Source organism: Euphorbia lathyris, chromosome 2, assembly GCF_963576675.1.
Source record: "Euphorbia lathyris chromosome 2, ddEupLath1.1, whole genome shotgun sequence".
Classification (NCBI taxonomy): Eukaryota; Viridiplantae; Streptophyta; class Magnoliopsida; order Malpighiales; family Euphorbiaceae; genus Euphorbia; species Euphorbia lathyris.
This window is the reverse complement of record NC_088911.1, coordinates 91,808,700-91,823,599: the sequence shown is the minus strand read 5'-3', so window position 1 is coordinate 91,823,599 and position 14,900 is coordinate 91,808,700. Positions and strand designations below refer to the sequence as shown.

At 32.3% G+C, this 14,900-nt stretch overlaps 1 protein-coding gene, 1 long non-coding RNA gene and 1 pseudogene across 2 annotated transcripts; 1 reads left to right on the top strand and 2 right to left on the bottom strand.

Moving 5' to 3' along the window:
* Positions 1 to 4,760: 4,760 nt before the first annotated feature.
* Positions 4,761 to 7,743, bottom strand: LOC136217239 (G-type lectin S-receptor-like serine/threonine-protein kinase B120; annotated as a pseudogene).
* A 1,835-nt stretch (positions 7,744 to 9,578) lies between these two features.
* LOC136218945 (uncharacterized) lies at positions 9,579 to 14,316 on the top strand. Its single transcript, XR_010683985.1, has 4 exons — positions 9,579 to 9,717; positions 9,783 to 9,867; positions 13,840 to 13,894; positions 14,006 to 14,316. It is a non-coding gene; the product is annotated as an uncharacterized lncRNA (long non-coding RNA).
* On the bottom strand, positions 11,353 to 13,816 carry LOC136220227 (G-type lectin S-receptor-like serine/threonine-protein kinase At1g61460). Its single transcript, XM_066008017.1, has 4 exons — positions 13,790 to 13,816; positions 13,472 to 13,664; positions 12,739 to 12,926; positions 11,353 to 12,401 (listed from the first exon to the last, which is right to left on the bottom strand). Exons 1-4 carry the CDS (start codon positions 13,814 to 13,816, stop codon positions 12,108 to 12,110), a joined length of 702 nt encoding a protein of 233 aa, XP_065864089.1. The 3' UTR covers positions 11,353 to 12,107.
* Positions 14,317 to 14,900: the final 584 nt, after the last annotated feature.

Here is a 14,900-nt window from a genome sequence, read left to right as displayed (position 1 = left end):
GAAACATTACCGAACTGAAAAATTCCTGAATTGAAACATCACTCAACTGAAACATTATTGAACTGAAACATCACTAAACTGAAACATTATTGAACTGAAACATTACTAAACTTAAACACCACTCAACTGAAACATCACTCAACTGAAACATTACTGAATTGAAATATTACTAAACTGAAACATTACTGAACTAAAACATCACTAAACTAAAATATTACTAAACTGAATATCATTGAACCAAAACATCACTGAACTGAAACATCACTAAACTGAAACATCACTGAACTGTTATAATCCCTAACATAACGTAATAAATATAAGCTCAATTTATCATCCTTAGGATTGTGAGCTCAAACTATAAATCCTTAGGATTGCGAGCTCAATTGAAAAATCCTTGGACTTTTTTTTATTTCTTTAAGCTTTCATTTATTTATAAATAGTCATTAAGTTTACAGTTTGTGATTAGCTCACAAACAAAATGTTGAGCTTGAACTTGTCAATTTTCTGATGAGTCGAGCATGAGCAGGCCACAACTCGATTCTATTACAGCTATAGTTGTAATCAAACCGATCTAATTCAAGCTTTCACATGTTCAAACTCGGCTCATCATAATGTTAACGAGCTCGAGCGGAGCTTCGAGCTCTTTTTGAGCTCAAATTTGTGTTTCAACTCGGACCATTTAGAAGATCATTTGTTCACGAGCTGCTTACTATCCAACTCGTTTATCTTGTTCATGAGTTTAGCTCATGAATTGCTCATTTATTTTAATCATGAGCTTGGTTGCGAGCAGCTTGTTTCTTTTGTTCACGAACAAAATAATATGAAATAAAATAATAGAATGTTTAACAAATGAAATAGTACAATTTAAATGAATAAACATTAAAAACCTCATTTTAGTCATTAAATAAAAAATACTGCGAGACAAGGGAGGCGTTAATGAAAAGAGGTATGAGAGGAGGACAAGTGAATGTGATGAAGATATGAGGTGACTGATGATGATTCAGGAAAAAAAACTCTAACAATGTTGTTCGTGAACATTATAATTGAGCTTGGTTATGAACTTGTGCACGAGCCTATAACTGAGCCTGCTCATGAGCTTTCGAGCCGAGTTTTATCATACTCAAGTTCAGTTCGTTTAGGAATCGAGTCTCTAAACCGTGTTCATAAGCGACTTGTTTATAAATTTAACTGAGTAGACCCGGACTTTTATCGATCTGACCACTGAACTGCTCATGAGAGGCTTGCTCATTTACAACTTTAATTACAACACTATATAAAATATAGGAAAAGTACAAAGCTGGTTTGGCCGATTTGCAAAGATAATCCACATGGTTTAAAAGTTTGCAATGTGGAGTATGTGCTTTTTGCGGTTTATAAACTCAATCATTCCTTTAAAAATTACTGTTGTGACTATTTACCCAAAAAGAGAGAAATATTGGGCAATTAAAAAAATACTGACTCTGCAAATTATCTAAAATTTAAGGTATAACTTTGTAAATTAAACGATGTCACTACTAAGAGTATTAGTATCAATTCCAGGACTAAGTCCTCATCCCTGCACAAAAGTAAAGGTCAACAATTGCTAAGAAGCCTCAACACTACAATTAGCAAACAAACAAATTAAGATTTTGATAATTGAAATTTGAAACTCTCAGTTCGGTTTGCTAATATAATCCGATTAGGCTCGGTTTTCATTTTAAATGATATTCGGTTTTTAGACCGAACCGACCGTTGAACACCTTAGATGTCTTCATATAGTTTTGGATTGGATCATCATTTACATCAACAAGCAAGGGACTTTTTTTGCTTTAGTATGTATTAAAATCGAAAACCAAACCGAATTGAAATATTCGGTTCAGTTTATTAATATTATTCGGTTAGGTTCGATCTTTATTTCATTGAGTATTTGGTTATTTCGGTTCGGTTTTTAGGCCGAACCGACCGTTGAACACCCATAGATTCAACTAACCTATTCAATGATTTGTTTTTGTTGATTAATACACTTAGGATATTGTAGAAAACGATATTTAACAGAAATATATATATATATATATATATATATATATATATATATATATATATATTAAAATTAGGATTCCAATAATTTAACACTAATTTCAATATGGAGAGAAAGTCTAATATATTAATTAAGGGGAGAGAAACATGATGTGTATTTATTAAGGAGTTATGTTTAATATATTAATTAAGGAGAGAGAAACATGATGTGTATTTATTAAGGAGTTATTATATTTTGATTTCATGGCATAGATTGAAACCATTGAGGACCTTTCCATATATATAAATAGATAAATTATGTTTTTGGATAGTGCTTGTTTGAACTTATTACAGCATATGTAAACTATATATAATATAAAACAGTAACGATGGAGCTGAGGTGTCAATTCTTCATTTTTTACTGATAAAAAATATAATGTAATATATAATAAATTATTTTTAATTATATTATAGTATTTATCTATAAAAAAGATCATTTTATTTATATCTATACATAATATATAATATAAAACAGTAACGATGGAGCTGAGATGTCACTTTCTCATTTTTTACCGATAAAAAATATAATATAATATATAAAAAATTATTTTTAATTATATTATTATATTTATCTATAAAAAATTATTTTATTTGTATTGTATTTAAGAATTCTACAGAATTTAGATTATTCCCTGAAATCTCTCTAATTATCTGTATATCTATATATCTATATATAATAGAAAACAGTAACGATGAAACTGATGTGTAACTTTCTCCTTTTTTTTACTGATAAATAATATAATATATAATATATTAATTTTAAGTACATTATTATATTTATCTATAAAATGATTATTTTATTTGTATTATATCTAAGAGTTCTACGTAATTTAGATTAATCTCTAAAATCTCTCTAATTTTCTGCATATATACTATTAAACAATAATGATGGAGATGAGTTGTCACTTCCTCCTTTTTTACTGATAAAAAATATAATTTAATATATGATTTATTAATTTTAATTATATTATTATATTTATCTATAAAACATTATTTTATTCATATTATATCTAAGAGTTCTACAGAATTTAGATTAATCTCTAAAATCTCTCTAATTCTCTTCATATTTATATATAATATAAAACAGTAACGATGGAACTGAGTTGTTACTTCCTCATTTTTTACTGATAAAAAATATAATATAATATATAATTTATTAATTTTAATTATATTGTTATATTTATCTATAAAAAAGATTATTTTATTCGTATCATATCCAAGAGTTCAACTGAATTTATATTAATCCCTAAATTCTCTCCTAAATTCTCTCTAATTCTCTGTATATCTATCTATATATAATATTATATATATATATATATATATATATATATATATATATATATATATAACAGTAACGATTGAATTGAGGTGTCACTTCCTCCTTTTTTACTGATAAAAAATATAATATAATATATAATAAATTATTTTTAATTATATTATTATATTTATCTATAAAAAAAGATTATTTTATTCGTGTTATATCTAAGAGTTCTACATCATTTTAGATTAATCCCTAAAATCTCTCCTAAAATCTCTCTAATTCTCTGCATATCTATATATAATGTAAAACAGTAACGATTGAGCTGAGATGTCACCTCTTTATTTTTTAATGATACATAATATAATATATAATAAATTATTTTTAATTATATTATTATATTTATTTATAAAAAGTTTTATTTTATTCGTATTATATCTATGAGTTCTACAGAATTTAGATTAATCCCTAAATTCTTTCTAATTATCTAGATATCTATATATAATACTCCCTCCATTCTTAAATAAGTGTCGTTTTAGATTGTTTTTGTTCTTTTTTAAGTGTCATTTTCGTTTTTCAATAAAATTTAGTATAGTTTTTTGGTCTAAACATTTAAATTTTGTCTTGATTTATGTGTTTTTTAAGCTTTCAAAGTTTTTTCTCCAACCATTATAGGAGAGAGAATTTTTATTTAGTTAACCCATGTAAATTTTTGTTTAGGATAAGCTGGCTGATTTTGGTAGAGTTAGTTCGGATTTTTGTTGGTGGGATGGAATTCCGGATTTTTATTTTTTTCTCATTCGCGATAATGCTTTAGGCAGGGATTCTTTCCGTTTTGTTTAGTTGTTGTTTTCTAGATGCTATGTTGTTAATTTTTTGATTTTGCTTTTAATAATATTGGGTATCTCCCAGCCTTTATTCAAAAAAAAAAGTGCATATTAATTGTGTTTCTTAATTTGTTTGAAAAACTCTAAAACGACACTTATTTGAGAATGGAGGGAGTATGAAACAATAACGATAGAGTTGAGGCGTCACTTCTTCCTTTTTTACTGACAAAAAAATATAATATATTAATTTTAATTATATTATTATATTTATCTATAAAATGATTATTTAAACTAAACGAAAAAGTAAAATAATAAAATTTAATTTAGATAACACTTTTATGTTATTAATTTTAATTATTAAATTACAAATTTTTTTAATATTTATATGCAAAAAATACTAGTAATCCACTATAGATATACATAAATACTGATATTTATTTTGTAAGCATTAAATTTTCTTTTCTTTTTTTTTTTTTTTGAGGAAATTTTACTTGTCTTTTAAATTGAAGCAGAGTACATTTGATGATTGTTTCACATTCTCAAGGATTCAAATTAGTTGACAAGATAGAATCCTGATTTTGATATAAATTTCACAAGGTATGCTTGTTAACGGAACAATGTCAATTTAAAGGTCTTGTCTTAGTAAAAGCTGGTTCCTTGGGGGTTGGAATATCCATGGCTTCGTTTCCTAGATAGGACATCACATCAGACATTGAAGGCCTATCATTGTCATTTTCCTGAGCACATAGAAGGGCAATTTCAATGTATCTCTTCATACTCGGACTATGAGATTCTTCAATACTTTGATCCATCAAATCCAATGGTTTATCAGATTTCCATAAATCCCATGCCTGAATCCAAAACCAAAATCACTTCATTTTAATTAAATAAGCTCATTAAAGAAAAATATCTAATGTTCTTACTTAATTTTATTTTTCACTTACATGTCCTAGTAGATTGAGAGAGGTAGCAGTACGAAAATTGTTCTTATTCCCACTTAAAATTTCTAACACTAAGACTCCAAAGCTGAAGACATCAGATTTGTTTGAGACAATGCCCTTGGAAATATATTCAGGAGACATATAGCCACTGCTCCAAAAAAATATATATTTAGTAATTTCATATATTAATCTGACATAGCAACTTGTTAATTACAGTAATGTACTTACAAAGTTCCAAACATTTTGTTAGTTGCTAGAGTTTCGTTTGCACCGAAAACTCTTGTCATGGCGAAATCTGAAACTTTAGGATTCATATTATCATCTAACAAAACGTTGCTGGCTTTCAGATCTCCATGAATAATTTGTAACCTTGAATATTCATGTAGATAATTGAGTCCTGCTGCTATCCCATGAATGATGCGTGTCCGCTTTTCCCAGTCAAGTTCCTTGTTCGCGGTTGGATCTGTTAATAAAGTTTAAGTTAATTTTATGATAAAGAATATTGAATTCAAAGCTAAGCTTGTATATATATATAAATGGAGATGAAGATGAATATGAATATGGATATATAGTACAAACCAAAGAGAAAACAGTCCAAGCTCTTATTTGGAAAATACTCGTAGATAATTATATTTTCATGTCCGTCCAAGCAGCAACCAAGAAGCCTCGTAAGATTATCATGTTGAAGTTCAGCTATGAGCAGTGCTTCATTTCTAATTTCTTTTGATGCTTTCTCAGCTATTTTTGAAAGCCTTTTAACAGCTATCTCTTCTCCATTTTGTAATGTTCCCTGAATTACCAAATCTTTGTGAGGGAATTTGTAAATTTATGTTAAGGCATTGAATTTGAATAAATTAAGCTCTCTTCTCTACCTTGTATACAGCTCCAAAACCACCCTTTCCGAGTTTGTAGACAGCCGAAAAATCATCGGTAGCTGAGCATACGCTTGCAAGCGTAAACAGTGGGATCTGATATCTTGAAATACCTTTCCCATTCTCATCTATTGAAGGTGGCTCTTCCTGAGCAGCTTCATGAAAATTATAGGATAACAAGTCCTTTCCTGTATCAACAAATTGATATCACATGAGAAATAAAATTATAGAATTTGAATTCAGTAATGTTTCAGTTCAGTGATGTTTGTCATTATTCTTATTAATTGTCATTATTCATCCTTGTAAAATAACTGTTGATGACATCATTTGCAAATGGGGATGTTATGAATACCTTCTTCTCGTGAAACCTTCTCTTTATACAACTGCACAATGAACAAGAAAGAAGAAACAATTGCTATAGATAAGGTAGTGAAGACGGTGAGCCATAGGGTCCAGCCGGTGAGAACATGTTCGCTTGGTTTTGGAATGTTCATTTCAGAAGCAGCAACTTTGATGAATATAGTTTCAGTATCAGCTGAATTAACAGGAAGCTTCTGAACATTGGTAATATCAAAATCAAATAAGGAACAACGTGAATGCTTGAAAGAATAACCCATGTAAGTACAATTCATGTTGCAAGCTGATCTACATTCATGTTCGGTCTTGAATGATCCGAAAGTGATATTTGACAAAACAGGCAATGTTACTCCTGTAACCTCCTTGAGAACGAACTTTGTTTTACCACATTCTAGTTTTGTTTTCCTCTCGCATCCGTCGCTATAATTTTCATTTTCCCAATTAGCAGGTGAAACTTCTTTATATCCTGGCAAGCAAGAACATGGAACAGCCGAATTATCCTGATTACAAACTGAATATTTACCACAAAAACCATACAAATCACATTCTCTATTTGGTAACGTAAATAATTGTGTCCAATCAGGATATTCTTCAGTCCAAATTAAGACCTTCATCTGTCCAGTATTCATAACCTTATATCTGATGAATAAATCACTCCCATTTGTTTGAAATATAACTGTAGCATAATCCTTTCTAGGCATGGAATAATTGTATTGGACTCGGTTCTGATGAACTTTGAAGGACCAAGTTGTGTTGATTTTATCTCCCAACCAATAAGTTCCATAGGCAAAATATCGTCCTCGATAAAATCTTTCGATAACAGACCAACCCGAACCACTTGCATGAAGCCACATCCGAATAGTCCCAGGTCTAGGATCCGTTGGAGTAATCCATGATGTTATTGCCCATACTTTTCCTACTTTGTTATCATACCCCAATTTCATTCCAGGCAATAAAGTATCAGTCGGATAATCAAAGCTCTCCCATAAAACATTTAATTTTTTATCTTGCAAAACTAGATTTCCTGTATCTAACATTGCAACACTTATTTCCTTATCCTCAATCGTTGCATTTGTTACCTTGTGAGAAGCATTTCCATCCAATACTGAAAGATTTCCATCTGCCTCCAAAGTTAGAACAGGAGAATTGGTGGTGAAAGGTTGTTCTCGATTTGACACCCAAACCACTGCCCTTGTTTTAGCTTTTGTAAACCAAATTCCTAGAAAAAGATCCGTTACATTTGGGGTTGGAGTAAAAAATCCTAGCTCATAAAGACCTCCTTCTGATTCAAGTGTGTCGGATACCGGAATTCGTTGCCCAATTGTCAAACTTTTTAATCCTTTAGCTTCAGGATTTTTCTGGATGTAACATGATAATATTGATAAGATAATAGCACATTTTAACCACCCGCCTGATCCACCGATTTCAGTCATTCCCGAATATAGAGTCTGTTTCATCATCAAAACAAAAGCGAAAACCAAAGTAATATATATATATATATGTGTGTTCGTGTTTGTGTTCATATAAATATAAGAAAATTAAGGGTACATACCAGTAAATATTCATGGAATATGATTGCTCAAAAGAATTTGATCATTGTGAATTGATGCAAAGCTTCAAAATAGATTTTATTCTATGGAGAAAGAAAAAAAAAAGATGGAAGAGAAAACCTACAATACTTGTGGAGTATGATAAAAGTTCTCCTAATAAAAATAGGAAATTGAAGGGGATAATATGCGAGAATTTCGTACTATTAATAGCTGAATATGAAACCTCTTGTTGGTTTCTTTTTTTTGAGAAAAATACAAGTTTATCAGAGACATATATATTCAACTACTTTTCTTTATTTAGAAATGAAATCCTGTATTAATCTTAGTAAATAATTTATTAGTTCTATACTTTTTACGTAACACACTATTTAGGCCCTGTTTGGCAAAGAGCGTTTTGGGATAAAAAGAGAGGATGAAAAAAACTGCATTTTTCCGCGGTAGGATCTGTTCAGCGGTTTTGACCAACTTTAGAGGTTTGACCACTGAAACCGCTAATTGGAGTGTTTGGTGGAGAGAGGTTTGGGAGAGAGTTTTGGGATGAAAACGCTAATTGAAAAAGCTCTGAGCTTTTTCTCAATTAGCGTTTTGTAATATTAAAATTAATGGACTTCTTTAACCCTAATAAATAGACTCCCTCTTCTCCTGTGCCAAAATTAATGCCCTTATTCGTCTTTTTGCACAAACCGCTATTATCAATCAGCTAATTTTTACTAAACAGGTCTACACAAACAGCTAGTCAAATCAGCTAATGTAATCAGCTAACAACTAACAGCTAATGTAATCAGCTAACAGCTAATTCCCAAACAGGGCCTTAGTCTTTATATTTTGAAAAACACATTATAACCATATCCTTAGTCATTATTAACCTTTTCGTCCTTTCTATTTTGAAAAACATATTATAAGGTCTATGATTATTTTGTATTGTATTATGTTTGTCCTGAAAGCTAAGATATATTCGAAGGCTTACCACTCGGACCAACCCTCATTGGCTTATTATTGCATTCTTGTTGTTATGATTTTAATGTTATATACCACCTCGCATTTTGTGAAGCCTGCGAAGAGAATACTACTTAAGAACACGACTTTTACTTCGTATTTTGCAAAATATGCGAAGAAAAAGTCATTCTGCGAAGTAGTATTATCTTCGCATGCTTCGCAAAATGCGAAGTAAATTTATTGTTCTTAAATAGTATTGTGTTCGCAGGCTTCGCAAAATGTGAAAAATGCGAAGTAAAATAATGTATTGAACGTATTATTCTGGGGAAAAAGTATAAAATAATAAAAAAACAAAGTGCGAAGTTTGCAAGAAATTTTTTTTTACGTATATATGAATCGATAATTAAAAACGGACTGCCAAATTTGTAAACTAAGAAAGAATCAAAGAGAGAAATGGAAGAGAGAAAGAAGAAAAAAAGTAAGAAATTTCTAAGTTTTTATTTTCGAAATTTCTAAATTCTTATATATATATATATAAAAAGTATTTTGGGAAAGTCACAAATATATAGTCTAAATATAGAAAAAATTCTACTATGGCCCCGGTCCATTGGACCTTCCCAATAGAAACGTGACAATTATGCACTTTTTTTCCTCACACTAATATCTCACAATGAGGTAGTATTATTTTTTTTTTTTTCATTAGTCGGGTACAATACACCCATCACGAAGTTGTCCTAAAGATAGTAGCTTGGTTAATTGGTGTGGATGTACTATTTGAACCAGTTTTGTAATTTTCTGGCTGCCAACCCAAACTTCCTCCTCTCTATCCCTCTCAAAGTCCTTCCTTTTTCTTTCTTTATCTGCATTTCTCTTGAGCTCTCTAGACCCTCACTAAAGGTTTAGGAGCTCCGGTCCTACGCAGTAAGCTCCAACTCTCTCTCTCTCTCCCTCTCTCTCTTTTTCTGATTTGTTTTATCATCGATCAGAATTGCAGATTATGTCCGGACTTCGATAATTTTGGATAGACCTTCTAGATCCTCAGTCATGGTACAGGAGTTCCCGCTCTAAACAGTAAGCTCCACCACTCTCTCGTCACTCATTTTTAACTTGGTTTTGCTGCTTTGGAATTGTATTCTTTAGGTGCATTGTGTGTTTTTGTTTGATTTTGATGTTTCCCTTACTCTTTGAGCTCGCTCTTGGAGAAACTCGGCCTAATTGATACGGTCGTGACGTTTCTGTTTCCTCATTGTAGTTGTGATTTCCGTTTCAAAGGGTTGGTTGTGCAAATTATTAGGATTCTCTTTTCCCCCTTTTTTTTTTCCTGTTTGCACTTCAAGATTTTTCTGATAGAATGTCTAAAAAAAACCCTAGGTCTATTTAATTGAAGTCCAAGTTGTTAATGGTGTGTAAACCTAGCTAGCTGCGGATCTAGCCAATTTGTTAAGTATTGTCTATTAGTACACTAGTGTTTTCTCACTATAGGTGGGATGATAGCTAGCTTAGGGGTGATTTTTCAAGCGCCTCTTACATCTGGTCACAGGTAAAACACTGTCAAAGATTGGAAGCTATGTTATCTTTTTGCAAATTATATATATTTTAAGCTTTGCAGCCGTTGCAATATGAATGCAAGCTATATACAAATTGTGTTCTTATGCCAAATAAAGCCATTTTTTAATATACCATAAAGCACAGGCTCTCATATAAAACCTTGTTAAATTAAATTGTGGACAAAGGACGAACCCATGTGTCTAAACAAACCAAGGTAGAGGATGACTGGAAAATAAACATTTTTAAGTTTACACAGGACCAAACATTTTTAAGAATGTCATCCTCATATCCGATTAACAATAAAGCTTGCATATAGGAGACACTTTAATGCCCTTAGAGATAAGGAAAAAGTAGCTGTTGGACGAACATAAGAGCCTAGCTTCCAAGAAGAGTTTAACCTTAGCCAAAATTGCATGAGACCAGAAAGAAGACCATGGAATTAGAGATGGAAGGCAGGGAAGAGTGAAGCAAAGCAAGAAGCTGTTTTATATGCACTGCTGACTGAGAAGAAACCAATCTTGTCCCAGCGGAATGTCAGAACGCCACACACGTGATATGACACATGGGGATTCAAAGAATAGCTTCAATATCTCTAACTTCAAAAGAAGACTCAGTTAGCTCCTGATTCCAGCTCAGGCCATTAGGCAGTATAAGGGTCTCGACTTAATGTCATTCTCTCGGACTTTAGCATATGCTGTTCACAAAATAGTTCACTTTAGATACCAACAATGCAGAACCCCGAACCAAACCCCAAATACGAATCGAAGAATCCTCCATATGCCAAGCAAGCCCATCTCAAGGCAAAAGCATCAGATTATCAAGTGAATAAGGATGCACAGAAGATAGAATCGTGAAAGGTTAAATTATGATTGATGTTTCATATTGCTTGTTAACAGAACTTGCATGGCCCATTCATAAACTCTGTTAAAGTAAGGCTCTTGACTTAGCAAAAGCTGGTTCCTTTGGTGTTGGCAGATCCATGGCTTCATTTCCAAGATACATGACAACATCAGACATTGTAGGTCTCTCATTGTCATTTTCTTGAACACAAAGAAGAGCAATATCAATGTATCTCTTCATATTGGTAGAAGATTCTCCAATGTTCGGATCGATGAAATCCAATGGTTTATCAGAATTCCATAAATCCCATGCCTGAAGGTGAAACCAAAAGAATATTATTTCTGTCTAGTACTTGAGACATCATAATAATAAAAAAGTGAATTTTTCTCATCTAATATAAATTTTCACTTACATATACCAATAGATTGAGGGAGCTTGCATTACGAAAATTGTTCTTCTTCCCGCTCAAAATTTCCAACACTAAAACTCCAAAACTGAAGACATCAGATTTATTCGAAACAATGCCTTTGGAAGCATATTCAGGAGACATATAGCCACTGCAGTTCGTTAAATAAAAAATTGATTTATTAATTTCAACCCTGTTTAGTAGTTTTATATATATTTGAGATTGCAATTATTTGCAACTTCTTAGGCAATTCTACTTACAAAGTTCCACACATTCTATTAGTTGCTAGAGTTTCATTTGCACCGAAAATTCTTGTCATTGCGAAATCTGTAATTTTTGGATTCATATTGTCATCTAACAAAATGTTGCTGGCTTTCAGATCTCCATGAATAATTTGTAACGTTGAATATTCATGAAGGTAATTAAGTCCTACGGCAATCCCATAAATGATACGTGTGCGATTTTCCCAGTCAAGTTTCTTGGTTGTATTTGGATCTGCTCCAAGTCAATTATTTGGTTATATTATGAGAATCATATATACATGATAAACTAATAAAATCAATGCTATATATATAAATGAAGATGAATAGTACAAACCAAAGAGGAAAAGATCCAAGCTTCTATGTTTAAAATACTCGTAGATAATTATATGTTCATTTCCGTCCAAGCAGCAACCAAGAAGCCTCGCAAGATTATCATGTCGGAGTTCAGCAATGAGCATTGCTTCATTTTTTACTTCTTTTGATCCTTTTCCAGCTACTAATTTTGTAAGCCTTTTAACCGCTATCACTTCCTCATTATCTAATATTCCCTGAATTACAAAATCTCAATTGTTGTAAAATGGGGAATTTTTTTTTTCTTATATTGGGATTTGAAAATTTTTTTTGAGGGCGAGCCTTGGCGCAACGGTAAAACGTTGTTGTCGTGTGACCAGAGGTCACGGGTTCGAGTCTTAGGAGCGGCCTCTTGCCAATTAAATTGGCAAGGGAAGGCTTGCCCCCAATACACCCTTGTGGTGGGACCCCTCCCCGGACCCTCGCTCAGCGGGGACGCGTAATGCGACCGGGCCGCCCTTTTTTTTTTTTTTCTATTGGGATTTGAAAATTTATATATGTCCATTATAAATTCCTAAGATGGTATTAACTTACCTTGTATATAGCTCCAAAACCACCTTTACCAAGCTTGTTCGTAGCCGAAAAATCATCTGTAGCCGTGCATACACTTGAAAATTTAAAAAGAGGAATCTGGTATCCTGTAATACCTCTTCCATGCTCTTCTCCAGCTGGTGGTTCTTCCGGAGTAGTTTCATTAAAATTATATGTCAATAAGTCCTTTCCTGGCAACAAAATTCATACATATATAAATACACTCATTTTATGCTTTTCATCACTTGCATAAAATTCAAACATTGTGCAAAAACACCAAATGTTTCTTTGAAATGTCAGAAATGATCACCTGAAATTATGTTGGTCATGCTATTGATAAGTTATTGTTTTAGATGTTTGGTAGTGTTCAAAGCTCATGCAATTTATTTATCAATTAAATTTCAACACAAGATAAAAGTGAGTGTTTGTACAAGATTTGAGTTCAAGAAATATTTGTGTGCACCGGTGTTGGTAATATTACCAATTGTTAGAAATAATAAATACTATTTTGGATCTTATCAGATTAATTTTTTTGGTCAAATGGTTCTTTTGATGTGTTATCGATCTCTTAGTCAGTCCTACTAGTCGATGCCATTTGTTAGTGAAATTTCAGAACCTGGTAAAGTGGGTGTGTAGTACATGTGCATCCTTTAAATCCAATGGGTATTTGATTTGTATATCAGCTTAAGTTTCATGATTAAATGGATTATTGCACCAATCATCTCAAGTGTTTTACCTTCTACTTGTGCAAGCTTTTCTTTCCAGAAGTGATAAATGAACAAGGATGAAGAAATAATTGCTACAGATAAGGTTGTGATGACGGTTATCCATAGCTTCCATCCATTGAGAACAGGTTGAGGAGGCTCAGCAGCTGTTAAATTATTGAACAACAAACTATTAGTAGAGTAAGCAGAGGATCCAAGGATTGTCTATGTGTTTGAAGTAATCTTGCCTTTTGTGTCAATAATTGCAACTTTGACAAATATAGAATCTGGATTAGGGGCTTTATCAGGAAGCTTTTGCACGTTGACAATATTTTTATCAAATAATGCACATCTTGAATATTTGAAAGAATAACCATTGCAATTACAACTTTTCATGCAGGCATTTCTGCAATCATGCTCACTTGCATATCCAAAATAGATATCTGAGACAGCAGGTAATGTTACTTGAGGGACCTCAATAAAGTGGTAAGAGGTATCAGCATCCGTGCTTGAGTTACATTTTAATTCTGTTTTCCTCTTACATCCTTCATTGTTTGCATCAGCAGTAATTTTCTCGTATCCTGGCAAGCAAAAACATGGATTCTCTGAACCTTGCTGATCACAAACTCCACACATACCACAATAACCATAAAAGTCACATTCTCTGTTAGGTAATGAAAATAATTGAGCCCAATCAGTATAACCTGGGAGCCAAATTAAAACTTTGGTCTGCCCAGTGTTATCAACAGTATATCTTATGAACAGATCTGTCTTATTGTGCTCGAATACAACCGTAGCATAATCCTTTGAGGGCATGGTATAAGTGTAATTGACTTGTTTATTATCTATATTCAACCCCCATGAACTGTTTAGACGATTTCCTATCCAATACATTCCATAAGCGTAAGTCATGTTTTTTACACGTCTTTCTGTAAAAGTCCAACCAGATCCTTTTGGATCAAGCACCAAACTAATAGCCCCAATACTAGGATCTACCGGACTACGCCATGATCTAACTGCCCATGTCTTTCCTACTGAATGATCATATCCCAATTTCATTCCAGCCATCAGCGTATCAGTCGGATAGTCAAAGCTCTCCCATAAAACCTTTGACTTATTGTCTTCCATTACTAAATTTCCTGAATCTAACATTACAACTCTTGTACTCTTTATATCATTTACTGTTGCATTTGTTACATTGTAAGTATTCTTCCCGTCTATTGTTGCAAGGTTTCCATCTTCGGTGAAGGTTAGAACCGGAGAAGAGCTGATGCAAGGTTGTTCTCGGTTTGACAGCCAAACCACAGCCCTTGTTTTGGCTTTTATAAACCAAATTCCTAAATACCTATCAGTTGAATTTGGAGTTGGAGAAAAAAATCCTAGTGCAAAAAACCCTCCTTTCGATTGAAGTGTGTCGGATACCTCGAGTTGTTGCCCTACTGTCATACTAGTTAGTAATGT

Bases quoted from the DNA above. Each gene is read 5' to 3' on its own strand.
- LOC136220227 (XM_066008017.1), bottom strand. From the start codon at position 13,816: ATGGTTATTCTTTCAAATATTCAAGAT. The intron at 13,665-13,789 runs GTGCATTATTTG...TCAAACACATAG, and splicing joins TTCTTTCAAATATTCAAGAT to ACAATCCTTGGATCCTCTGC. The intron at 12,927-13,471 runs GTAAAACACTTG...TTTTGTTGCCAG, and splicing joins AAAGCTTGCACAAGTAGAAG to GAAAGGACTTATTGACATAT.